The following is a 22253-nucleotide window of genomic DNA, read 5'->3' on the forward strand; positions in this document are numbered from 1 at the left end:
TTTTTTTTTTTATGCTAAGACCTATACTAGGTCTTCACATGTAGAAAGTGAGATTGATTTTGAAGCCTGGTACTTTGACCAGAGGTATTGTTCAGTGAACAGCAGAGAGCCAGCCTGCTGGCAGTGAAGGAATTGGCTCTGACAGACTTCGGCTGTCTTCGGTTTAGCCCATAGTGACCGTGTTTTTGTGGCTCGTATAAGGCTTGGGATATGTATATATATTTCTATTTCTTTTTCTTGCCAGCTGCCTTGATTGAAAGTTTTAATGGTGATGCAGAGTCAGTCATTGATGTTCCGCCATCCACAGGAAATTCAGCATCTTTATCTCTTCCACTTGTACTGCAGCCCGGCATCTCCGAGCCACCCCAGCCTCTACTACCAGCCTCAGCACCGTCTGCTCCTCCGCCTGCTCCCTCCCTAGGAACTGGTTCCCAGCAAGCTGCATATGGCAACCCCCCTGCTCTCTTACAACCTCCAGAAGTGCCTGTTCCCCACAGCACACAGTTTGCTGCTAATCATCAAGAGTTTCTTCCGCACCCCCAGGCACCGCAGCCCATCGTACCAGGACTCTCTGTTGTTGCTGGGGCTTCTGCATCAGCAGCGGCAGTGGCATCAGCCGTGGCAGCGCCACCCCAACCACAAAGTACTACTGAGCCCCTGCCAGCCATGGTCCAGACTCTGCCCCTGGGTGCCAACTCTGTCCTAACTAATAATCCCACTATAACCATCACCCCAACTCCCAACACGGCCATCCTGCAGTCCAGCCTAGTCATGGGAGAACAGAACTTACAGTGGATATTGAATGGTGCCACCAGTTCACCGCAAAACCAAGAACAAATTGTAAGTATTATGTATAAGCAGATCCCTTGGGGTGAAGTGTATTTACATAGGCGACATGTTCAGAGGCATTTACTTCAAAAAGGAAAACGGCTGTCATATCTGTCCTGAAACACGTTATTCTGCCTTTTAGTCATTTCCCCCAGAATCCAGTGGTATAGGTCCAGGTCGATACCTGCAATAGGTTGGCAGAGAAACAACCCTCAAGTTTCCCCAGCAGTGGGCACTTGAACAAATATTCCATCTGCAATCTAATCCCATCATCTAGGACAGAAGAACAGTCAGCAAACTCCAGAGGCCCAAACATTTCAGGAAAGCGAGTTCTGTCTCCAAGGCAGAATCACATTGCTGCAAGGGACTCTCAGATGGAACTAGACAGCAGTGGCCAATTCAGGGAAATAACATGTTCCCAGAGCTCATGTACAGCCATTTTCTACAAAAGCGTTTGGTCTCGATGACTAAGGAAATGACTTGGTCATTCAATTAAATATATTCTGAGAGCCTGTTTTTCACCAGATACCTTGCACAATACTCTAGGGGATACTGAAAAGTGAAAATCATGTTCTTTTTCATAAAAGACATTCTACATTCTAGTTAAAGAAGCTAAAATGCTTTAAAGAAAGTTAACGTTACCAGTAGTAGGTAAAGTGCCACGTAATAATAAAAATGGTAATAGAAAAAAATAACAGCAGATTTATCGAGTTCTTACAATGTGTAAGGGCTTACTGTGCTAACCAAGCACTTTTTTATGTTGAGGATCTAACGTGTAAGTCATTTTCTTTGTGTACGTTATTTTTAAATTACATTCTTTTTTAAATTTTATCGAACAGATAGTACAGAGAATTCCCATACACCCCATTTCCCCCACCAAGTTTCCCGTTATTAACATCTTGCATCAGCATGGTACACTTGTTATAATTGATTAATCAATATTAATACATTATTGTTAACTAAACTCCATAGTTATTTATACATTCAGGTTTGCTCTTTGTATGGTATGGTTCTGAGTTTTGACAAATACATTTCCTCTATCTGCCATTACAATATCCAGAATAGTTTCATTACTCTAAAAATCTCCTGTCACTTTTTCCTCCCTTCTTCCTCCCCTAGCAACCACCGATCTTTTTACTGCCTCTATGTGTTTGTATCTCTAGATGTCACCCACTGTGCTAAGCACTTTTTAATGCATTACTCATTTAATCACAGCAATCCTAGTTATGTATGATTTTACCAGTGGAGAGCGGAGGCCCAGAGAAATTAAGTGACTAGCCCTAGACCACATAGCTCATAAGTGGCAAAGCTGGGTTTCGAGCATAGACCAATCCCAGAGCCTGTGATCTGGACTACTACATCTTGCTGCTCGATGAGGGGTTCAGAGACTAAGGGCTTGTTGGGCAGCCATACAGTCAGGTGAGCCTTGAGCTATGAAGAGGAATTAGATGGATGTAACAAGTAGGAGAGGGTCTGGGTGGATGTATGATACTCTCAAACAAGCTGGAATGGTAGTTTGGGGCTAAATAGTGAGAGCACTCAAAATTCCATAAATGGAGTGCCAACTGCCTCTAGAGGCAACCTAATTTCATTTTCAGATGGCCAGAATCACTGGAAAGGTCTTTTCAGTGTTATGACTCAGTCTGTCTCCATGTAGTTTTTATTGTTTTTTTTCTGGAACAGGTGTCATTTCCATACAGTTCATTTTCATGTATTTAAATATGTGTCTCATTTTTCAAATTCTATTTTATAGTGTCATCTCCTAACTTAGCCAGAAGCTTTCACATTCCTCCTAGACTCATCTTAGAGGAACTTTTTTTTCCTTAAAGGGATAAAAGACAAAGCCCTTTTGAGATAAGACTTGAAGAAAGTAGAAACCCCAGCAGATTTAATAGGAAGTGTACTAAAGGGTGATTCGTGGGAACAACTTTATAGTCCTACTTAATAATAACATAAGTAGCTGATGTTTGCTGAATGCTCACCATGTGCCAAGGGCTCTACATGCATCAGTCATCTCATTTCATCCTCTCAGGTCCTTTGGGAGGTTCTTTGGTTATCATCCTCATTTTTACAGAGGAAGAGACAGACTCAGAGAAGTTAGATCACTTGCCTGACCTCAACAACTAATAAGTGGCAGAGTTTGGACTTAAGTCCAGGTGTGGCAGAGTCCAGGGCCCACTTTGAGCAAGGAACCTGCACAGCTTAAGATACACTGTATCTTACGTGATACACTGTATCACTGGGGTTGTTCTGCCTGTGAGAGGAAATCTTAGCCTGTCCTTAGCATGCAGCTTAATCTTTGAGGGAAGAATCTTTGAGAGGGGTAGCGGAGAGTGGAGAGCTTAGAGGATTGCTTGAGAAAAGCCACCTTGGAGGAGGCTTTGGGCACACAGAGCCATGGATTAGGCAGCTGGGAGACAGCCAAGTAGTGGGGGACAAAGCTGGCTGCATTGTCTGAACTGAATGTCAAACAGTGGGGTGACCTCATGTCAGAGCACAAACAAAACATCACTCAGTGTGAAAATCTCTCAACACTGAGGGTTTTCTGTCCTCTTGAATGACCATTACTATTGAGGAGGCTTCAGGTCCTTGGAGGTCTGCCATATTTGAGTGGCCATAAATGTGAATTTCTTTTTTTTCAGCAGCAAGCATCTAAAGTTGAGAAGGTGTTTTTTACCACTGCAGTACCAGTAGCCAGTAGCACAGGTATGTAATTCTGTGTTAACCTCAAAAGAAAGTCAACTCTGGGCCCCTTGAGGCACAGTTGCTTTGCCCCTATTTTTAAACTTTTAAAATCAAATTTGTCACATTGTATTTGTCACATTTATTTATTAGAGTACTTCATATTTTTACAGTTATGGAAGTTAGTGCACATACAACATACATATTATGTTTAACATTCTTTAACTGGTAACGGTTCCTTTTCTTTCAGATGTAGCTTTTAAATGTAGCCAGAAAAAAGTTTGAATCACAGTTAATGCTAAAGAGGGCAGTCATTAATTCACTGGACTCTTTCCTAATTACAGTAATGAAGAAAATAGCATCTGGGTCAGAGACTATATAGAATAAAAGCCCCTCCCCCCGCAACTCTATTTTATAGATTAAGAAACTGGGGCCCTGAAAAATTAAATGACTCTCCCAAAGTCAGAAGTCAGTTTATGGCAGAGGCAAAGCACTAGTTCTCAGGTCTCCTGACTCCCACTCTGTTCTCCTGCTTCTTGGTCTCTCGCTCTCTTCAGACACACAAAGTTTGACTGAATTCATAGTGTATGTGTGCACACAAGGCTGGTTGTGTAAAAGGACACCTACTGTGTGTCAGAGACTGGGGTTACAAAGACAAGTGAGATGGCCTAAAGGAGCTCAGACCCTCTCGGGCAGGCGGAACTGAATAAGTCTTGTACTGTGTGGAGAGAGGGGCTGGAGGAATACAGAAGCTCTGTTGCACAGTACCAGGCAGCTACCCTCTGCCCAGCCCTGGGTATAAGCTTGTTGGAAACCTGCCTGAGGCATCAGGAAAGGAGGAGAGTGAGCTGAGTCTTCAGAGATAAGAGTAAGTTCACCAAAAGAACAGCCGAGTATGAGAAGTTTAGGCGGAAGCACCCATAGGCTCAGAGGTAAGAAGAACATGTTGGGCAAAGGGAGGTATCCACTGTGGCTGGCATGGAGAATGCAGGATACAGTGGGGAGGATGGCTGGAGACGAGGCTGGAAATTTAGGATGAATCTACATGGTATGTGTGGTTTTCTAAGGGAGAGGAACTTTGTCTTGGAGAATGGCATCCACTTTCTCCATCATTCCTGCCTCCATGGCACTCAGCTCTCACCTAGTCTAGATCCCTCAGTGCCCTGCAGCCACTTGAAGAGTGGTCTCTCTTGCCTCTCTCACAGGGAGCTCTGTACAGCAGATCGGCCTCAGTGTTCCTGTGATCATCATCAAGCAAGAGGAGGCATGTCAGTGTCAGTGTGCATGCCGGGACTCTGCCAAGGAGCGGGCGGCTGGCAGGAAAAAGGGCTGTTCTTCCCCACCCCCTCCAGAGCCGAAGCCCCAGCCTCCTGATGGGCCCAGCCTGAAGGTACCACCGCAGACTTTTCCCTCACCCTCTGTCCCCTTGTCATCATCATCTGCCATACCCTCTTCCTGTGAGCAGAGCAGAGAAGCAGAGACTCCTTCAGACCCTCAGACAGAAACGTTAAGTGCCATGGATGTTTCAGAGTTTCTATCCCTCCAGAGCCTGGACACACCGTCCAATCTGATTCCCATTGAAGCACTACTGCAGGGGGAGGAGGAGCTGGGTCTAACCAGCTGCTTCTCCAAGTGAAAGGCCTGAATGTGTTCACCTTCAGAAAGAGAGGGTGAGCAGGAAGCATAAGGTGTGATGTCTACCATCATGGATGGGGTCAGCAATTTGAAGGATGAAGAAATCTACTGTTTGAAATCCTCACCTTTCAGATGTATTTTCTTTATTCATATCCCAGGAGCATCCATTCTAAGGAACTGATCTTCGGGAAAAAAAAAAAAACAACAAAAAACAAAACAAAAAAAAGCTAAGTTATAAATGAACTGTTTGGCTGCACTGTATGTCACTTTTGCTTATTGTCATGTGAACTTGGAAATTAAGGTTACTTGTATGCATAAAAATTCTAAACGAAAGGGTGTGGTTTCCATCAGTCTGATGCTGCCCATCACTTGCACTGGGGCCTTTGTGGTTTGGGCAGTAGAGTTCAGTGTGCTGAGTGTTGCTCCTCCCGGTGTGTCTTTTGAGTCTGAGGCTGAAACTTGCTCAGAAGGCCAGACTCTCACTCCATCGGAGAGGGAAGTGGCAAAGACAGGTCAGACAGCTATGAGCCAGACAGGAATTGGGTGAGATGATTTTGTTGTTTGCGCTTGATATTGGTAGAGCTCAGAGTGACTGTGGCAGGTGTCATTGTGCAGCCAGCTGCAGCACAATTGGGCAGCTAAAAGCCTGGCCCAGGGCTGTGGGGATAATCTGGTTCTGCAGGGGCCCTGGGTGAAGCCCTGTTGACTCCTATCTATCAGTGACACGTGAGCAGAGCAGGCTCTAGCAACATGATCAGTCTTTGCTTTTCCTGTTTTTTTTTTTTTTTTTTTTTTTTTTTGGTCTCAGTTGGTTGCCAGGGTTTGCAGATCACAGTGAATTTTTCTTGGGGAACATCCCTGTTTTGTCCTAGAGTGGACATGTGGCTACATGGCCAGTTGCTGGTTAGTGTTCTGCCTTTATTGGTATTTTCTTCCTCAGAGCAGAAGAGCTGCATTTTGCTTATCAGTAGGAAGTGTGGTTTTAAAGGAGATCTTTTAAGGTGGTGTATAATTAGCAGGCCAGGTGTCCTGGTTCCAGATTCTAGCCGGGCTTTTGGTTGCCCCCTCCCATCTCCACCTCTCACCCCTCTGGATTTTGCATACAGCCTAGTACGGTGCAAAGAAGGATGTGACTTGTTCAGCTTAGTCATATGATTTCTAAACAAGCAAACAAACAAAAAACACGAAACGATGATCTTCTACTCAGGGTAAAACGATACAAAAAAAATTCCCCTTCCACCAAAAAGCCTGAAATGTTGCAATAAGTTATCTCATTTGGAATGTTGCATTAAGTTGTGTTATAGGAAAGAAGAATTGTTTTTTGATTTGTGTATAGAATTATATCCATCTGTCTGCCTTTGGCTCTAAGTCATTGCCTCTAAACATAAAACATCAAATACAATCCACACTAAAATGGAAAGTTTCTCTCAACTGGCTATATTATTGTAGTCATGAATGCTCACTAAGCTCATTGAGCTTAGAAATTAGGTATGGCCCAGGGTCCAGACTAGGCCTCTGCCTCCCAAGAGCCCTTCACTGCCTTGAGCGAGGACCAGGGTTCCACAACACAGGGCTGCTCTTTGGACTCGATGATGTCAGGCAGAAAGCAGCCATAATTTTGCCTTCCTTTTTCACTTTATAATGTAGAGAGATCTGCATTTGTCACTCTTCTGTTCTTCGAGCCATTACTCAGGGCCGGCCAAGACAGTATCCAAAACAGATCATTTTGGGAGCCAGAGTCCCTGCCTTTAACAAGTTGATCAGGGACTTGGACAAGAGGGCACTGGTGGTTAATGTTGTTACTGCCATCAGGAGAAGTGGGCTTAGCAGCTTCTGGTTTCTCATTCTAGGAGATTAGGCAGGAGAATCAATTTCTTTTTGGCCTTCTGCACTCCTCAGAAGGCTGGTGGGTTCTGGTGGGTTCTGGTGACTATTGACCTCAGCAGAAGTTGATAAGGCAAGAGGAATCTTCTGTTACCACAGTGGGTCGGTCTTTCTGGAAAACCAACTGCTGAGCATGGGTTGTTCTTAGCTGTCTCTGGACCTTGCACCCATGGGGAGCTTTGAGGGAGGACCCTTGCTGTTTTCTCTACAACTTCTGAGAGAGAGTAGCACAGTGGGATCCTAAAGGTAGTTCATACTTGAGAGCAGGAATGACCTTTCACATACCTAGGGTCACCTGGGATTCGGCCCCCTGGGAGCTGAGGTGGGAAACAGGAGCCTAGGGAAAGCCAGTGGAAGTCTCCAGGTTTAAAAATTGCTTCTTTTTGGTTAGCCAGGGCTGTAATCATGTTGGGCCGTCCCAAGTCAGTGGCTTTTCCACTCTCCAAAGATTGGGGGCGATGCAGAAGCATCTTAAAACAGCGTTTGAGCTGCCAATTTTTTCTAGTTGAAGTATCTGCCTTTTGAGGGTGACTCGAGATTACAAGGGGGACTATCAAACCCAATCATCTTTTGAAAAATCAGGAGTGTGCTTAAAATGCTAGTGAGTGGTTGTGAAGAGTAGGTTTATTCCACAGGGTAGGCAGCGTTTCCTTCCTCCTCCAGCACTCTCCCTCCCATCCCCTTAATAAGCCTGGTCTTTAATGCTGAGGACCTCAGAAGGAGGGGACCACTGACTAAAGTGGAGCCAGAAAGCGCCTTCATGGAGAGTGCGGCTTCCCAAACCTGGAAACGAACCTAGGGCACTGTTAGGGAAGAAAGTCTGCAGACTTACAGGTGAAATCAAACCTTTTTTATTCCCGTGGTAACCGTAACCGTTTCACCCTACAGATTTATACTTCTGGCTCCCTCTAGCATTTTTAGTTATGCCACCCTTTTACAGGGTGCTAGTCAGCAGCAGGAGCTGGAGTTCACGGGCTTAGGAGGTGGTAGGAAACTGGCTGGCACCGCCAAACTGCCTTAGTGAATTTGGCCCTTCCCAGGCACGTGGGCGGAGCACTGAGAGAAGTGGCCCTGCCTTTCCTGGCAGGGTCTGGCCAACCTCATGGGGGCATTACTAGTTTGGTGAGAGGAGTTGGTGTCATTTATTGAATTCTCCCCCCATCCCTTTTAGAAGGAGATCATGGTACAAAGCCTAGGCGAGGCCTTAAGGTTTGAAGACCTGGGTAGAAGCAAGGGACTTCTCTTTACCACCTCTGGGAGAGTCAGTCGACTGGAGAGTGTTACCTTCAGGGTCAAGGCAGTGGATTGATGGGAATAATGGAGGGTGGGTGGATTTTCCTGAGAGACTTTGTATAATGCTGAATGTGTCCAGAGGGACGAGTTTGCAGAACCTCATATTGGTATATTAAAGAAATAATAAAAAAGCACTTTAGGTTATTTTATCTTTAACCCAATTGCTGCAATTTCTTTTGTGTGTGTGTATGTGTGTGTATATATGTGTCTGTGTGTGGACACACACACAGACACACGTATATATACTTTCCACAAAGTTTTATTTTTTGCTCAGAATAAAAAGTTAAATTGAGGTGTGAAAAGAAAAGCACTTACCTTGGTGCAATATGTGTAGCTTGACGGTCGTTGTCCCATGTGGCCCTGGCCTGGCCGTGTTTTTCTGCTCCATCAGCCCTGTACCAGGAGGCTGTCTATAGGGAAACACTATTATGCATTCTCAGCAACTGCTCAATCTATGCAAGCCTTCCCTGTGTGCCCAAGGGTGCCCCCTCAGGCTCTCTGAAGAACTGCTGCGGGTCCTGTTTTCTGCTGACTGTTGAGGCCCTTTTCATCACTTCTTGCACCCTTGCCATCTTTCCCTCCTTCACCATTACAAACTGATGCCTGAAAGGAAGGAACAGGTTGTTCCTAGGTAGAAACCTGGCACCTTCTAGACTTTTATATTTGTAATCATGTCCATTGTCCTTAATCTTAAACACTGAGTCACTGAAACCATTGATTTGTGGAACTGCAACGGTATTGCTAGAGTTTACAATTTTCCGACACCACCAATCAGAAATATGTTTGGGGAGATATGGGAGGCAGGGCAAAATGAGCCATTTCCATACTGCTCCCATAGTGCCCCGTTGGCTCTTTAAGCAAAAAGGCCTCCGGCCTTCATGAAATCCAGTATAAACAAAGATGTTAATAATCTGCTTTATCAGCTTTTTCCTTTTCCCTCACTCCCCCCTCATTCCCCCTTCCACCCCATTTTATCTTCATTCTCAGGCTGCTATACAAAAAAAAGTTTTAAAATATACTTCAGCCAAAGCAGAAAGATTTCCATAAATTCAATATGCAAATGGTTCTGCTGTGACATAGAATTGTCCATTCCTTAATAATGGGGTGGGGGGAGGCAGCAAAACTGAATTATGCATATTTCTGGTTGGTAATGTTTAGCCTGTTTCCTCTTAGATATTTTTGGATGAGAAAGGGTTCTGTGTTTCTTCTCATGCCCTTTGGGGAAGCTAATGATCACTGTTTGGGCATTTCCCACTGTTACTCCTGTTCAGGAGAGGGCTTCTCAGTCTGCACTGAAAAATGCAAATTAAACTGGATCTTTATGTCAATGTATACATAGTACAAGCTTTTTTACTGGATGCACAGTTTAAAACCACACACCGCCCTTTTGGTGGTGTGCCTGCTGGGCCAAAAATTGGGTGATAATGTAGTGTCACTTTCTCAGCTCAATGCAGTTTCTACTTTTTCTTATGGGAAAATTTTTCATAAAACCTTTTTTCACCAAAACCCAGGGGTGTTTTTTGCAATATCCTTGTTATCCTCTAGTGGTGCCAAGTCAGAGGCCTCTCTTGCCTGTCTCCCCTGTGTCCTCAGGTCTTCCCTAGGGCGCTGTTTGACTCAACAGTCTACATCCTTTTTAGTTTTTTGGAGAATGTCAGGGTGAGGGTCAGAGTTCAAGATGGCCGTTTCCTTTTCCTTTGAACTCTTAGTCTCTGTTTTGGGAAGGTAGCTGGAAACAGGTGTTTGCCGAATCTCTGGCTCAGATCTTCTGGCCAGGAACGGCAAGACCCACGAGAGCCTTCTTTTTTGACATACACTAATCATTGGCCGGAGGTCTTGGTGACCGTTCTTTAAATCCCAAATCATTTTATTTGGATTATGTAAAAGCCTATTAAATTCATTTAAGTGTGAAACATGGGAACAATGGACTTCCACTGAGCGATATGAAAACGTTACAGGTTCAGTACTTCCAAAGGAAGAAACCTCCAAACCCAAAAAAGAGTAAATATGAATTTGTATTTTTGAAGAATGTGAAATAATGGTGTTTGCTTAATTGCTCATTTTGTATAAACTTAATGTTGTACTTTAAAATATCTGCTAAGAAGTGAAAATTTAACTTTTTGGAATTGAAAAAGCAATATTAAATACTAATGAAATCCTAATTAAATGCTTATTTAAATCTGGTAGTATCCGTGGCATTTCTTCCCAACCCTGCTCATTGTTGACAACTTTCAACCACTTTCCCCCTCCCTAGCTATCAGTCTTAAGAGAAGGGACAGAAAGGAAAGGTCGTTCACCAGGAGAGTCTGCAGGTTTCCTTTTAATCAAGGCTCTGCAAAAAGTGTTTTGTGGGACTAGGAGCCCCCAAAGCATGAAATGGACATGTAACACCACCTGGATCCCCCATAGCAGGCCAGACCACTCTGGCAAGCACTGCTGGTCTACCCAAATCCGGATAATCAGACTGGGTATTCCTTGGCTACATTTCAAAACTCAGCCCTGCCTTCAGCCAGGATGAAGTGGGAGTGAACCCAGCTGCTAGCAGAGCTGCCACCCCAGGCTGAGAGCCAAGTTCCGGCCGCTGCCAATGAAGACTGGCCCCTTTACTGAAGGGAGTTGTTCAGAGTCCAGCCACCAGCCCGGGGGGGGAGAGAGAGCTCAGGGCGACCGCCTTGGGGATGGTCAGGGCTCCGCAGCTCCATCGCCAGCATCCTTTGGAAAGCCACCTCTGGCGGAGACAGCTGGCTGCGGGGGCGCTCCGGGTTTGGCTGAGACGTTCTGGTTGGAACAGAAAGGAAAAAAGTGAGGCTGGGAGGAAAGGCCTTGGATTAGGCCCCGCAAGGATATGACCATATCCTTGGCATTTGGAAAGCACTTAACTTTTTTCAGAGCCTCAAGCCCAAATGAAAGGGCGGGGGAGGGGAGGTGGGCGGTAAAGAAGTGGGGACACTTTCACCTTCTAGGGGAAGCTAGGATTTAGCAAATCTAGCCAGTGAGCAATCCCCACCTCCCAGGCCCAGCTCGGGGTGGGCACTGACCCCGCCACCAGCCGGCTCCGGGCGCCGGCGGCCCAGCTGTCGCAACATCTCCTCGCAGGCAGCGATGGTGTCCAGGAGCTGCCGCTGCCGCTGCTCCACCGCGTCCAGCAGCTGCTGGGCGCGCTCATCCCGGGGCGGCTGCGGGGGTGGCCTCCCGCCGAGCCCCAGCCCCGCCTTCCCACGGTCCACGCCGGCAGCCTCCCTGCCCGGAAGAGAGCAAGAGACAGACGATCAGGGCCGGCGCGGCGCGGGGTCCGAGCCCATTCCCCCCGCCCCGATGGGCCCCCTCTCACCCCCGTGACCAGTCTGAGCCTGGGCCCCATTCCATCTCCGCCTACGCGGCCCGACCACCGCCTCCCTTTCGGCCGCCCCCCCTCCCCAGCGCCGCTCTAAGACTCGGTGAAGCTGCGCCCCGCCCCGTCCCCACCGGTCTCCTTCAATCCTCCTGGGGGTTGCGGTCCCTTTAAGTTGCCCGGCGCGGAGGTGGGGCCGAGCCTCCCGGACCGGAAGCTGGCTGGGCGCGTCACTTCCTCCCGGAAGCGGGCCAGGGCGGATGTCACCGGCGCGTCCCTGCACGGGGTTGAGGGCCGCGGTGGCTGCCAGCTTGGGATTGAGCGAGGGGCCGGCAGGCTCCACCCGGAGCGGCCGCCTCCTGCGTCCTCCGAGCCCCACTCCGGCGGCGCCGGGGGCCCGGCTATTGCGGCTCCCAGGGAGGGGGTCCGTGCGGGCCGCAAGCCCGGAGCGCGTCGGTTGGACCGAGGCGCTGCGGGCGGCCGTGGCCGAGCTGCGCGCCGGCGCCGTGGTGGCCGTCCCCACCGATACGCTGTACGGCCTGGCCTGCTCGGCGAACTGCTCGGCGGCACTGGGCGCTGTGTACCGCCTCAAGGGCCGCAGCGAAGCCAAGCCGCTGGCCGTGTGCCTGGGCCGCGTGGCCGACGTCTACAGGTAAAGCCGCCCCGACCCGGCCCCGCTGGGGGCGGCACCGCGGGTGGGGCTTCCGGTGACAGGCTTGGGAGACTGAGGCGCAGGGAGCGGGAGGGGCTTGTCCAAGCTCACCCAGGAATCCGGAACTGGAAATGTGTATCGAGCACTTACTGTTTGCTAGGCCCTGAAGTAGATGCTCGGGCGCAGCGATGAACGAAGCAGGGTCCCTATTCTTCTGGCGCTTTTGTGATAATGGGGGAACTCCCACGGTTTAAAATTTTAAAAAGGGAAAAAATACGGTACTTAATTAGTAGAGAATGCTTCGGAGAAAATAAAACACGGAGTGTGATAGCGGTGCTTGATAGCTGTTCTTGTAGCCTCGGAGACCAGAGGCATGTGGTTCTTAGGGCCCCCTTTCCTAGATCTGCCTGGAGTCTGGACTAGGACCAGCGGTGGCCCTTCATTGGATGGATTTGCGGCCCCTTTGTTTCCCCAGGTACTGCCATGTGAGACTACCTGAGGGGCTCCTGAAAGACCTATTACCAGGACCAGTGACCTTGGTGATGGAACGCTCAGAGGAACTCAATAAGGACCTGAATCCCTTAACTCCTGTGAGTCAGATTTTCTCCTGTGTCCTCAGACTCCTGTCATCTGGCTTTTACCAAGATCCAGGCAAGACCCGTTCCTCACCCCTTCCAACATTTCTGATGGTCCTCTTTTCCCTTTGCCTCATAGCTTGTAGGCATCCGCATTCCTGACCATGCCTTCATGCAGGACTTGGCCCAGATGTTTGGGGGACCGCTTGCTCTCACCAGCGCCAACCTCAGCTCCCATGCCAGTTCTCTGAATGTTGAGGTGAGTTACCCAGTCGTTCTTCCCAGCCCGGCAAACATCACCAGGCCAAACACAGTTTTCTCTGAACCACAGTGTTGGTGGTTCATTGGAATTGCCTGGCAGGAGAGTCCAATTGTGGGAAATCTGCCAGTTGGCAGGGGAATCTAAGTTAAATTTTGGAAAGGTTTTATTCAGAGTTAGAGAGGGGAGGGAGAGAATTGGCTCTTTTTCCTATCTTTTTAGTAATAAACATTATGATAAGTATAATCATTTTTCTCTTTTGTGAGGGTAGTAGTGGTTAGAAAATACAGTTAGGTGATAAGTCTTTACAGCAGTGCTGTAAAGAAAGTTAAGGCTCTGAAAAGTTAAATCACTTGTCCCAGGGACTTGACCCTCTTCTCTTACCTCTGCCATAAGCCAGGTCAAAGAAAGGATCATCCTAATTCTGTTTTAGTTGCATAACTTAGAACAAATGAGGACACCAAGAAATTTAACTTATCACACCGTTTTCTTCTTACTGAATTTAAATGTAGAACATAGTAAAGTGATGGGGTTTTCCATGCCCAGACCTAATGAGTGAGTTCAGAAGCCTTGGAAAGGGAGCGTTCAGCATCCCTTTTTATTCTCAGACTTTTACTTGGTCCTGGTGGCCATACTCGAGGCACTGGGGAAGGATTGGTGAGAAGGGTAATTTTTACCTTTTCAGCAAGCAGTTGACCTATCCAACACAGTAACTGGTATTCATAATCCCCCATCCCCAGGCCTAACTGCCACTGTGGTGTCATCATAAGGGGTGAAGGGAATGGATGATGCTCTAGCTCAGAAGGGAATACTCTTCCCGTAGCCCAGGGAGTGTTGGTGGCACGCACTTGCAGAGTCCACCCTGTTTTTCTCTCCCTATCCTGGTCCAGAGTTCCACTGAGATCTAAGATCAAAGTAACAGAGCTTAGAGACCACCTGGTCCAGTCCGCAGTTCTAGATAAGTAATTTGAATGTGGTCACAGAGAGATTTGGATGTAGTGTCCTAGATGCTAATGCAGTGTCCTTAGCACAGCTGGCCTTAACTAGATGAGATTCCTTCCCCTGCTTAGAGGAAGATGCCTACTGTTTTCGAATTGTGCAGCCTTTGTTTTACTTACGAACCCTGTCTGCAGTATGACATCATTGCAGATGCAAGGAGTAGTGTCCATGTTCTTCCTCTTCCTCTTCTTAGGAGTTCCAGGACCTCTGGCCTCAGTTGTCCTTGGTCATTGATGGGGGACCAATTGGGGATGGCCAGAGCCCTGAGTGTCGCCTAGGCTCAACTGTAGTTGACTTGTCTGTGCCTGGAAAGTTTGGCATCATTCGTCCAGGCTGGTGAGTCTCTTTCCTGTGGCATAGGGATAGAATTTGAGGGCGGTGGGAGATGCAGAAAAGGCCTTGACAAAATAAAGGTGGTCACATTCTCTTGCCCTCATGGGGGTGAACAGCTTTGAAGAAGTAGTGGATAGAGTGGGATTAGAGTTTGCTCTTAAACTAAGTTTGCTGTTCTTAGGATTCAAAAGGATTCATCAAGGGTTTAATGAACAGAGCATAGTAAGAGCAGAGAGTTTAGAGGTCCCTGTTCACCGTACTCTGGTGGGCTCAGGGCTTTGAAAAGTCAAACTCTTAACTGTCCTCCATTTCCTCCTCAGTGCCCTGGAAAGTACTACGGCTGTCCTCCAACAGAAGTACGGGCTGCTCCCCTCACATGGATCCTGCTTATGAAACTCAGGAGGAGGGAGGGCCCAGGGACTGGTGCTAGACACTATGTGTCTGTCCACTGGCGGCTGGCAGGGCCTCATTTGCAGAGGCCATTGGGGCTGCAGTGTCACTAGTCTGACCCTTTAAGGCAGTATGTCTAAACACTGTAAACCAGGCCCCAGGAGCTGCTGGTTTAGTCTCACACCTCGCGGGGGGTGGGGCAGTTATAGTTATTACCTGTAATTTCACATATCAGCTAAAAGCTGAATAGAGACTTTAAAAACATTCCTAGGATGCTGTTATTCTATTGAGTTTCTTTTTGATTGTTGAAATACAATTTAAATAACAGATTTGGAATCTAGTGAGAGCCTCCTCTCTGGTAGGTAGTGCCATTTAATGTCCAAATGAGCCAGAGCACCAGCTGATGCTGTTTAAAAGTCTCAAGTGTCCAAAGTCGTGAGTTTCTGAACCAGGTTAGGGTAAAGATTGTAGAGCCACAGACCAAACACTATTTCCTCTGAAGCAGAGGCTGCTGGTGTGGCATGCTGTAATTGGCTGGTAGAGAGTCATTGTTTTGGTGTAATGGTAGGAAGTCAGCTCAGTTGTCAAGGTGAGGTCCAAATTAAAGAATATTAGAAAATCTCTACTATCTCTTTCAACTGTGACTTTTCTTATTCATAAAATAAAGTATAATTATTTATACCTATAACACCTTTATTTAAATTCAGTATCTACTCAGCAGCCTTTACCTGTATTCATATATGTACCAAGGTTAAACATAATTATCATTGGACATTTGAATTTTGTTTTTCTTTGGAGAATAATGCTGCTATTAAACATGTTTGTAAATGGTTTATTTTTCTTTGAATTATTTCCTTAGAGTAGGATTACTAGGTCAAAGTATATGAACATTTTTATGGCTCTTGATACAGATTAGCCTTAACAAGAACTGAATCAGGTTGCATTGCGATCAGCAACATGTGAGAATTGCTGCCCCTGTTGCCTAGGGCATTGCCATACTTGTAGTATTTTTCAGATTGTGTATATGTGAAATGGGGCCTCAGTGTTACTCCCTTCTGTAAATTACTACAAGTCACTATCTGGCCCTTTTCACCTGTCATGCCTGCCTTGTTTTCCCCAGCTAAGTCATAAGTAAAGTGACCAGGCCTACCCCATCCATCAGTGGGGTTTAGTATCAGTTACCTAACTGCAGGTGGGAGTCCTTTGGTGCCCAGTAGGGCCCACTATCTTCCCTCCACCCTTGCACACCAGTTCCCAGAATTGGGATTCAGTCTTGAGCCCATAAACTACTTAGTACAGTGGTTTCCAACACATATTTTCAAGTAGATCCTAAGAATCTTGCCAAGAAGATATTCCAGGGCCTGATTTGAGGGTCTCTGCAATTAGCATGTTAGTTTATTTATAAAGAAGCAGTGGTTTGTTAAATATTCCCTCTAGAAGTCCTGTTTAAACTACTGATTTCTTAAGCAAACTCAACTCTTTACTGTGCTAACATTAGCTAACCCAAACGTCAATTTGTCAGGATCTGAGGGGTCAGAATTTGTGAAGTATTGAAGAGCAAAGGAATGCTTACTTGAGAAGACCATGTCATTTAATTAATACAAATCACAGTAGCACTGAAAATGGCCCTTGTGAATGGGCCTCATTCAGTTTAGGCAGCTAAAGGGAGGGGGGTGTCCTAATCCTCTCCCTGGAGCTAAATGTTCATCTGGGAAAACAGGCTCTGGAGCACAGAGGTATTTTCTTAAAGGAAACAGAACTGAACTCCCAGCACTGGGTAAAATTGAATGAAGGAAAAACCTATAGCTATGCTTCAGCACTAGCTACAAGGCCACATCAAATAAGGGAAGCTGGGTCCTGTAAGCACCAGGAAGACAGGAACCATTCCTGGTCATTTGCAGCCAGCACCCCGCACATAGTAAGGTGCTCTGTTAGTCTGTGTTGAATGACTATGTGAATGCTCAGGATTATTTCCTGAAAATTGGGTTAGGAATCTATTGGGAAGGGCTTAACTATAGAATTTCCCTTTTAGAAAGTCTCAAATATGGTTTCCTAACTTGGAGAACTCCGAGACAATGTAGAAAGGAGGCCTGAAGAGATGACACAGGCTGGCAGAAGGGAGCAGGGTGCATGCTAGCCCAGAACCCTGACACCTTTCTAAGAGCAGTGACTTGTCAGCTCCACTACACCACACCAACCTGCTGTGTTCAGAGCTAAAAGGGATTATTTTAAGGTGTTCTGACAGGATGTAGAGCTGCCCCAGGCTAATTCCAGTCACCTGCCAGCCTCTATGGTTCCCTCTCTGGAACACTGCCTAGTTTCCTGTCACTGCAGAACACCCGAGCACCACTTGCCTGAGGAACATGGACCCAGGCTTGATGGCCCACCCAGAAGCACCCAGCTGCTGACTTGAAGATGAGCGAGTGCCTACAACCTCAGCTGAGCCCCACATGGTGACATCTGCCAGTGAGGCTGGGACATCAGCACCATGCCCCTGTTTGCAGGCCCCTCACATCAGCCACTGCTCCTTCTCTTTGATGAAGTGCTCTGCCCAGCGGCGAGTCAGCTCCAGGTACAGGCTGGGCTGATGAGGCAGGTAGTCCAAATATAGACGAGTTGGTGTCTTCTTGGGAATCGCCTTCTCAATCTGGGTACCTTCATGCCACTCATTGAAAGAGGTGATGGAGACGATCTCAGGCCTCACTGTCAGGGCTGCCTGCAGGGCTGTCTCATAGTACTTGCCATTGACCCTGTTCCGTGTATTGTGGTTGTTCCAGGGCCGGATGCTGGTGTCAATGTAGCCAGGCCCCACACTGGGAATGAACATGAGGTTATTGGCATCGCAAAAGTTCTTCACAGCTTTCCAGTTCTGATGGGAGGAGCCGAAGGAGAAACCATTGGAGGCAAAGTAGGTATACATGCCATCAAATCCAGCAGTCAGGATGTCGTGGGTGTGGCCCTCCTCCACCAGCAATGCTATGAAGACCCCATCATAGGGTGTGTTGCGGATTGAATGGGGCCCATTTGGTGTCAAGAGGTGGGCCCAGGCCTCAGGTGGTGTCAAGTATGAGTCATAGATATAAAAGAGTGGGAGGCTCTTACCCATGCTGTTCTTATAGCGGTAAAATGCACCATGGGAGCCATACCTGAGGAACAGGAAAAAGGAGACCCTGAGTTGGCAGCCTAGGCTGGGAGAAGCCAGCACAGCTGTAGGACCAGCCATGGATGAGAACTTCCCTGATGCCAGAGCACAATTTTAGATTCAGCCAGTCTGCACAGTTGGACTCATCATGCCTCTAAGCAAGAACCTAGTTCCTTCCCTCCTCTCCCCAGCTTTGTCATTCCTTTATTCAAATCTCTGCCATAGGTTTAGCCACTCCTATCTTTTTCATCTGGACTGCAGTAACAGCCATGTAACATTTCCAGGTTCCCACTTCTACCTCCCTATAATCCATTCTCTTTTTAAAGTGTAAATCAGAACTGATTGCTCCTTGCCAAGACCTGCAAGGCCTCACCTTGCTCAGGGCCTGCTCACCTCCATTCTTTTTTTTTTTTTTAATTACTTATTATTATTATTTATGCCTATAGCACCTGGTCTTCCTAGGTGGTCTCCCGTCCAAGTGCTAACCAGGCCCAACCCTGCTTAGCTTCTGAGATCAGACATCGGGCTTGTTCAGGGTGGCATGGCCGTAGACAATGGACCGTGGCTCCACTGAGGCGCGAACCCAGGACCTTCTGCATACAAAGCAGACGTGCTAACCGTTATACAATGGAACCATATCCTCACCTCCACTCTTGCTGTTACCCTATCTTTCTCTATACTCCAGCTATACTGGCCTTGCTATTCTGCTGTCAAGCTTGTCCCATCTTATGGCCTTTGGATCTGACAACCCTTTGCCTGGAATTTTCTGCCTGCCCCAGAGCTTTGCAGAGCCAACTCCTCAGTTAGGTGTTTGCTCACATGTCATCTCCTCAGAGAGCTCACTTGATCACCCATTCTAAAGTATTTTTTAGACACACTCTAACACAATACCATGCTTTATTCTTTATTATTACTTTTTCATAGTATGGATCACTATTTGATTTTCCACGTGTAACTACTGTCTGCTCCGCTGCACCTCCAACATACAATAATGTAAACTTAGCTAGTCCTACCCATTACTGTGCAACTGGGGCTTAGGAGAGTACCTAGACACCTAAGGGCACTCAGTCAATATTTTTCGATTGAATGAATGATACGTGCAAGCACTGTACAAGCCATTTTCACATATGTTAACTCATGTAACTTTCATCAGACTCAAAGATTGAGGCTGCAGAACCAGCACTGAAACCCAGGTTGCTGACTCCAAGCCCAGTACTCTGTTCCTATAAAATAGCTGCTGGGGACAAGGCATTCTGCCCTTGTGCTTCTTGACCTGCCCATCCAAGCCATCTATCCATACTTCTATTTTGATCCCCAACAAAATCCAGGCCCCAGAGCAGCCTTACGTGTCAATGATGTACTTGATGTTGTCATGCAGAGTGACGTCATCCCGGCCCTTGTAGGGTTGGATGTGGAAGGCCACCTGCCACAAACGAGATACTGGTCAGGTGAATATCTGTCCAGGGGTCACAACCTACAAGGTTCGTGCTCCAACCTTGGCCAGGAAGAGAGGCTGAGTTCAGGAGAGGGTCTAGCAATGATGGGCACAATAGAAATAAAAGCCACTGCCCTCAGAGCCAAAAAAAGAGGGACAAGAAGTTTGCCCACCTCCCACAGCTAGGCGTCTGAGAATCAATCTGATGGCTAATAGGTTTCAACTTATGTGCCAGCTCCAAGTGATCAGCACTAGCTGCCTGAACTATGGGAAGAAGTATACTGAAGCTTTATTAATAGGAAAATGTGCTACGATCTATTAAACATATTGGTGATGGGCTCAGGGACAGGAGCGGGGGCTCCACTCTGTTGTTTTTCTTCCTTTGCCACAGGAGAGGGGAATGACTTACTTGATTACATTTGAGGGAAATAACTGGACATGCTTAGCCCAGCTGCATCATTCCTCTTGAAAGTGAGCCTGCCTGTCAAAACACGTGTGAGCTCTGCTCCTTGAGGCCCAGCATTGCCTCCCACTAGGGAGCTGAGGCTGAAGCTGTTTGTGGGCCCATTCGGCCCTTGGCTGCCCTCTATCCAGGGTCAGGGTCTTGAACCTAACTTCTATTATTGTGATATTTAGTCTCCCATTTCTCCTATACTTAGTTTTCTGAACTTTTTTTTTTTCAGAATTGAAGAAAATAAGAGTGACATAGGCACTCTTTATTAGAACTCCACCCCCAACACCATACTTGCTATGTATTTGCCATACCTGGGCTAGCGCCAAGAACTTCAGTAGAGGCACTATCCCTGTGGGCAGAAGAGGGGAAATCTCCAGAATGGGCCAGAGAGCACTTGATCTCTTCTTGAGGACTTACCTGGATATTGTACTGATGGGCAGTGTCCAGAATGGCGGGCACAAGGTCATCTGAAGGTTCCCCATTATCATCAGCCATGCCAGGTGGATACCAGGACAGGACCAGGACACCTGAGACACAACACAGAAGCTACTTTAGAGGCACATAATATTCCCACAACAGAGATTTGTTTCCTCACAAACCATCTCCAACTGCAAAATGGTTTCTGAATGAAACCTAGAGCGAGGCTCCAGCCAGGTTCACTTCCTGCAGATAAAATTCCAGAGCCTCGCGCCCCGGAGCTGTCCATGCCCGCGGTGCTGAAGCAAGCCGCTGGGGGAACCTTAACGCACCAGCCTTAGAGCCTGAGAAAAACCCTGGTAGGAGCCGGGCTTTCGCTGACATTAGCAAGTAGTAGAACAAAGGGAAATTGGTGGACGATGCCACACCCACTCATCCGGAAGCCATAGTCCTATCTCTGGAGGAGAGAAGCACCTCTGAGGTCCCTCAGGGAGAAAAGCCCCAAACAGAGATCATCTTATTCTTCCCATGGGAAACAGCATTTGTCTCGACTGCCCCTCTAGACTAAAATCCTGAGGGGTAAACTCTGTGTTATTTATCTGTGAATACCTCTAACCATTATTTCTGGCATTCAATTTTTTTCCCTCACCAATTGTTTCCAGATAAATTGAAATGTATTGTAAAATCCAGCAGAATTCAGTGACAAAATCTGAAACAAGTGAGCCTTCTACCCCAGGCTGCCTACAAAAGAGGCTCCCAGGGACCTCTTTTCAAGCAGAGTACTTGATGAAAAGCTCCTGGACCCCCTCCTGCAAACAGAGCAGGGTCCATCATGTAATATGGGTAAACTATCCTTCCTGCAGCCAGCAAAAGCAGGAAGAGCTGCTGCTTTACTCTGGACCCGCTGTGAAAGCAGAGACCATCCTAGGTGCTACTCCTTTGAATCTCAGACTCCTGCGGGGCCAGGATACCCAGACTGCATTTACCCAAACCTGGAAGCTCAATAGGCATGAAGACTCTGCCTCCCTCTCCTCGCTGTCCCTACCTGGGACAAATCTGGCGCAGACGCTTTCCACTGGCCTGCCCAACAGCTCCGCCCTATGAAGGGGCTCTGGAATTGTGGTCGGAAGGCAAGGTGGGTGAGTCTAAATACTAGAAAGTGGAGTGGTTCCTCGTGAGGATCGCAGAACTGAGAGTAGAAGGGAAAGGGTAAGAAGCCAGGGTGAGTGAGGCCAAAAAGGCCCGGTGACTGGACCATCGGGAGTTGGGGTGTGGGAACGAAGAAGGGCGAGGCTGGGGGACAGGGCCGCCTAGGGGTGAGGGGAACTTACCGATGGCGGCTTCCTTGAGCTGGGTCATGTGCTCCCGCAGCACGTCAGGGTCCCGGGAGCTGTAGGGCCCCAGCTCCGGGTAGAAGCTGGAGCCTAAGTCGTCGGGGGGACTATGGCGGCCCCGGGGATAGCTGGCCGAGATCTTGGGGTCCCAGTGCGGCACCATGACGTGGTCCCAGTGAATGTAGTGGCCCTCGCGCCGGGGGCTCCCGTACCATGAGTAGTAGAAGGCGTGCAGGTCTGAGTAAACACGCAGACTCTGCCCTGGAGCGGGCTCGGCCTCCGCGGGGACTAGCCCTGGGGGGCTGCCTGGGCCCGCGGTGTGGGGTGGAGGTGGCGGCGGCGGCGGCGGCGCGGCGGGGGCGGCCGGGGCGCGAGCGGGGAGTGCGGGGGCCCCCTCTGGGCGTCTCTCAAAGGGCGCTAGCTCCAGGCCTGGGCCCAGAACCGGGAGTCCGTCGGGAGCCTTGAGCGTGCGCAGGCCCATGAGGGTACCGAAAGCGAAGAGCAGCACCAGGAACAGCGCAATGCAAGCTCGGCGCCGCCGCCGGGCCATGGCGGCCCCAGCGCTCCTCGCGTCCCGCCCGGCTACCTCCCCGCGCGCGGCGCCATGGTT

General features: G+C 48.0%; 4 protein-coding genes, 1 long non-coding RNA gene and 1 pseudogene across 11 annotated transcripts in view; 3 read left to right on the forward strand and 3 right to left on the reverse strand.

Moving 5' to 3' along the window:
* MTF1 (metal regulatory transcription factor 1) overlaps nucleotides 1-8456 on the forward strand; it is a 39584-nt gene extending 31128 nt beyond the window's left edge. For 2 of the 3 annotated variants that reach the window (XM_011381353.2, XM_011381355.2), the window contains 2 exons: nucleotides 3471-3534; nucleotides 4716-8456. In XM_011381353.2, coding sequence (XP_011379655.1) covers nucleotides 3471-3534; nucleotides 4716-5146 — 495 coding nt within the window. In that variant the 3' untranslated portion in view covers nucleotides 5147-8456. The remainder of the gene's footprint in view (nucleotides 1-3470; nucleotides 3535-4715) is intronic. The other variant, XM_023523995.1, reaches the window with a different exon arrangement.
* Nucleotides 8457-10622: 2166 nt separating this feature from the next.
* Nucleotides 10623-12296, reverse strand: CUNH1orf122 (chromosome unknown C1orf122 homolog). Of its 3 annotated transcripts, none has more exons than XM_011381361.1 (3): nucleotides 11654-12296; nucleotides 11361-11562; nucleotides 10623-11100 (listed from the first exon to the last, which is right to left on the reverse strand). In XM_011381361.1, exons 1-3 carry the CDS (start codon nucleotides 11686-11688, stop codon nucleotides 11005-11007), a joined length of 333 nt encoding a protein of 110 aa, XP_011379663.1. In that variant the 5' UTR covers nucleotides 11689-12296; the 3' UTR covers nucleotides 10623-11004. The 3 variants fall into 3 exon arrangements, with proteins under 3 accessions (XP_011379663.1, XP_011379664.1, XP_011379665.1); XM_011381362.1 differs by having other exon boundaries at nucleotides 11788-12290; XM_011381363.2 differs by having other exon boundaries at nucleotides 11865-11987.
* Nucleotides 11906-15696, forward strand: YRDC (yrdC N6-threonylcarbamoyltransferase domain containing). 2 transcript variants are annotated; one of them, XM_011381359.2, is made up of 5 exons: nucleotides 11906-12305; nucleotides 12781-12895; nucleotides 13020-13139; nucleotides 14332-14474; nucleotides 14792-15696. In XM_011381359.2, the coding sequence occupies exons 1-5, from the start codon at nucleotides 11914-11916 to the stop codon at nucleotides 14862-14864; spliced, it is 843 nt and encodes a 280-aa protein (XP_011379661.1). In that variant the 5' UTR covers nucleotides 11906-11913; the 3' UTR covers nucleotides 14865-15696. The 2 variants fall into 2 exon arrangements, with proteins under 2 accessions (XP_011379661.1, XP_011379662.1); XM_011381360.2 differs by lacking the exon at nucleotides 14332-14474.
* A 1598-nt stretch (nucleotides 15697-17294) lies between these two features.
* LOC111732229 lies at nucleotides 17295-20998 on the forward strand. Its single transcript, XR_002777463.1, has 3 exons — nucleotides 17295-17433; nucleotides 17639-17769; nucleotides 20122-20998. It is a non-coding gene; the product is annotated as an uncharacterized LOC111732229 (long non-coding RNA).
* MANEAL (mannosidase endo-alpha like) lies at nucleotides 17338-22247 on the reverse strand. 2 transcript variants are annotated; one of them, XM_011381356.2, is made up of 4 exons: nucleotides 21641-22247; nucleotides 20310-20419; nucleotides 19350-19426; nucleotides 17338-18007 (listed from the first exon to the last, which is right to left on the reverse strand). In XM_011381356.2, exons 1-4 carry the CDS (start codon nucleotides 22191-22193, stop codon nucleotides 17371-17373), a joined length of 1377 nt encoding a protein of 458 aa, XP_011379658.1. In that variant the 5' UTR covers nucleotides 22194-22247; the 3' UTR covers nucleotides 17338-17370. The 2 variants fall into 2 exon arrangements, with proteins under 2 accessions (XP_011379658.1, XP_011379659.1); XM_011381357.2 differs by lacking the exons at nucleotides 19350-19426; nucleotides 21641-22247 and having other exon boundaries at nucleotides 20310-20402.
* Nucleotides 18441-18556, reverse strand: LOC111732234 (annotated as a pseudogene).
* Nucleotides 22248-22253: the final 6 nt, after the last annotated feature.

This window comes from Pteropus vampyrus, unplaced genomic scaffold, assembly GCF_000151845.1.
Source record: "Pteropus vampyrus isolate Shadow unplaced genomic scaffold, Pvam_2.0 Scaffold435, whole genome shotgun sequence".
Taxonomy (NCBI): Eukaryota; Metazoa; Chordata; class Mammalia; order Chiroptera; family Pteropodidae; genus Pteropus; species Pteropus vampyrus.

Excerpts from the sequence above, each read along its gene's own strand:
- CUNH1orf122 (XM_011381361.1), bottom strand. The coding sequence starts at position 11,688 with ATGGAATGGGGCCCAGGCTCAGACTGGTCACGGGG. Across the intron at positions 11,563-11,653 it reads GGCTCAGACTGGTCACGGGG|GGAGGCTGCCGGCGTGGACC; the intron begins GTGAGAGGGGGC and ends TCTTCCGGGCAG. Across the intron at positions 11,101-11,360 it reads CGGAGCCGGCTGGTGGCGGG|AACGTCTCAGCCAAACCCGG; the intron begins GTCAGTGCCCAC and ends TGTTCCAACCAG.
- YRDC (XM_011381359.2), top strand. The coding sequence starts at position 11,914 with ATGTCACCGGCGCGTCCCTGCACGGGGTTGAGGGCCGCGGTGGCTGCC. Across the intron at positions 13,140-14,331 it reads CCAGTTCTCTGAATGTTGAG|GAGTTCCAGGACCTCTGGCC; the intron begins GTGAGTTACCCA and ends TCCTCTTCTTAG. Across the intron at positions 14,475-14,791 it reads GGCATCATTCGTCCAGGCTG|TGCCCTGGAAAGTACTACGG; the intron begins GTGAGTCTCTTT and ends TTTCCTCCTCAG.
- MANEAL (XM_011381356.2), bottom strand. The coding sequence starts at position 22,193 with ATGGCCCGGCGGCGGCGCCGAGCTTGCATTGCGCTGTTCCTGGTGCTG. Across the intron at positions 19,427-20,309 it reads CCCATCAGTACAATATCCAG|GTGGCCTTCCACATCCAACC; the intron begins GTAAGTCCTCAA and ends CGTTTGTGGCAG. Across the intron at positions 18,008-19,349 it reads ATCAAGTACATCATTGACAC|GTATGGCTCCCATGGTGCAT; the intron begins GTAAGGCTGCTC and ends CCTGTTCCTCAG.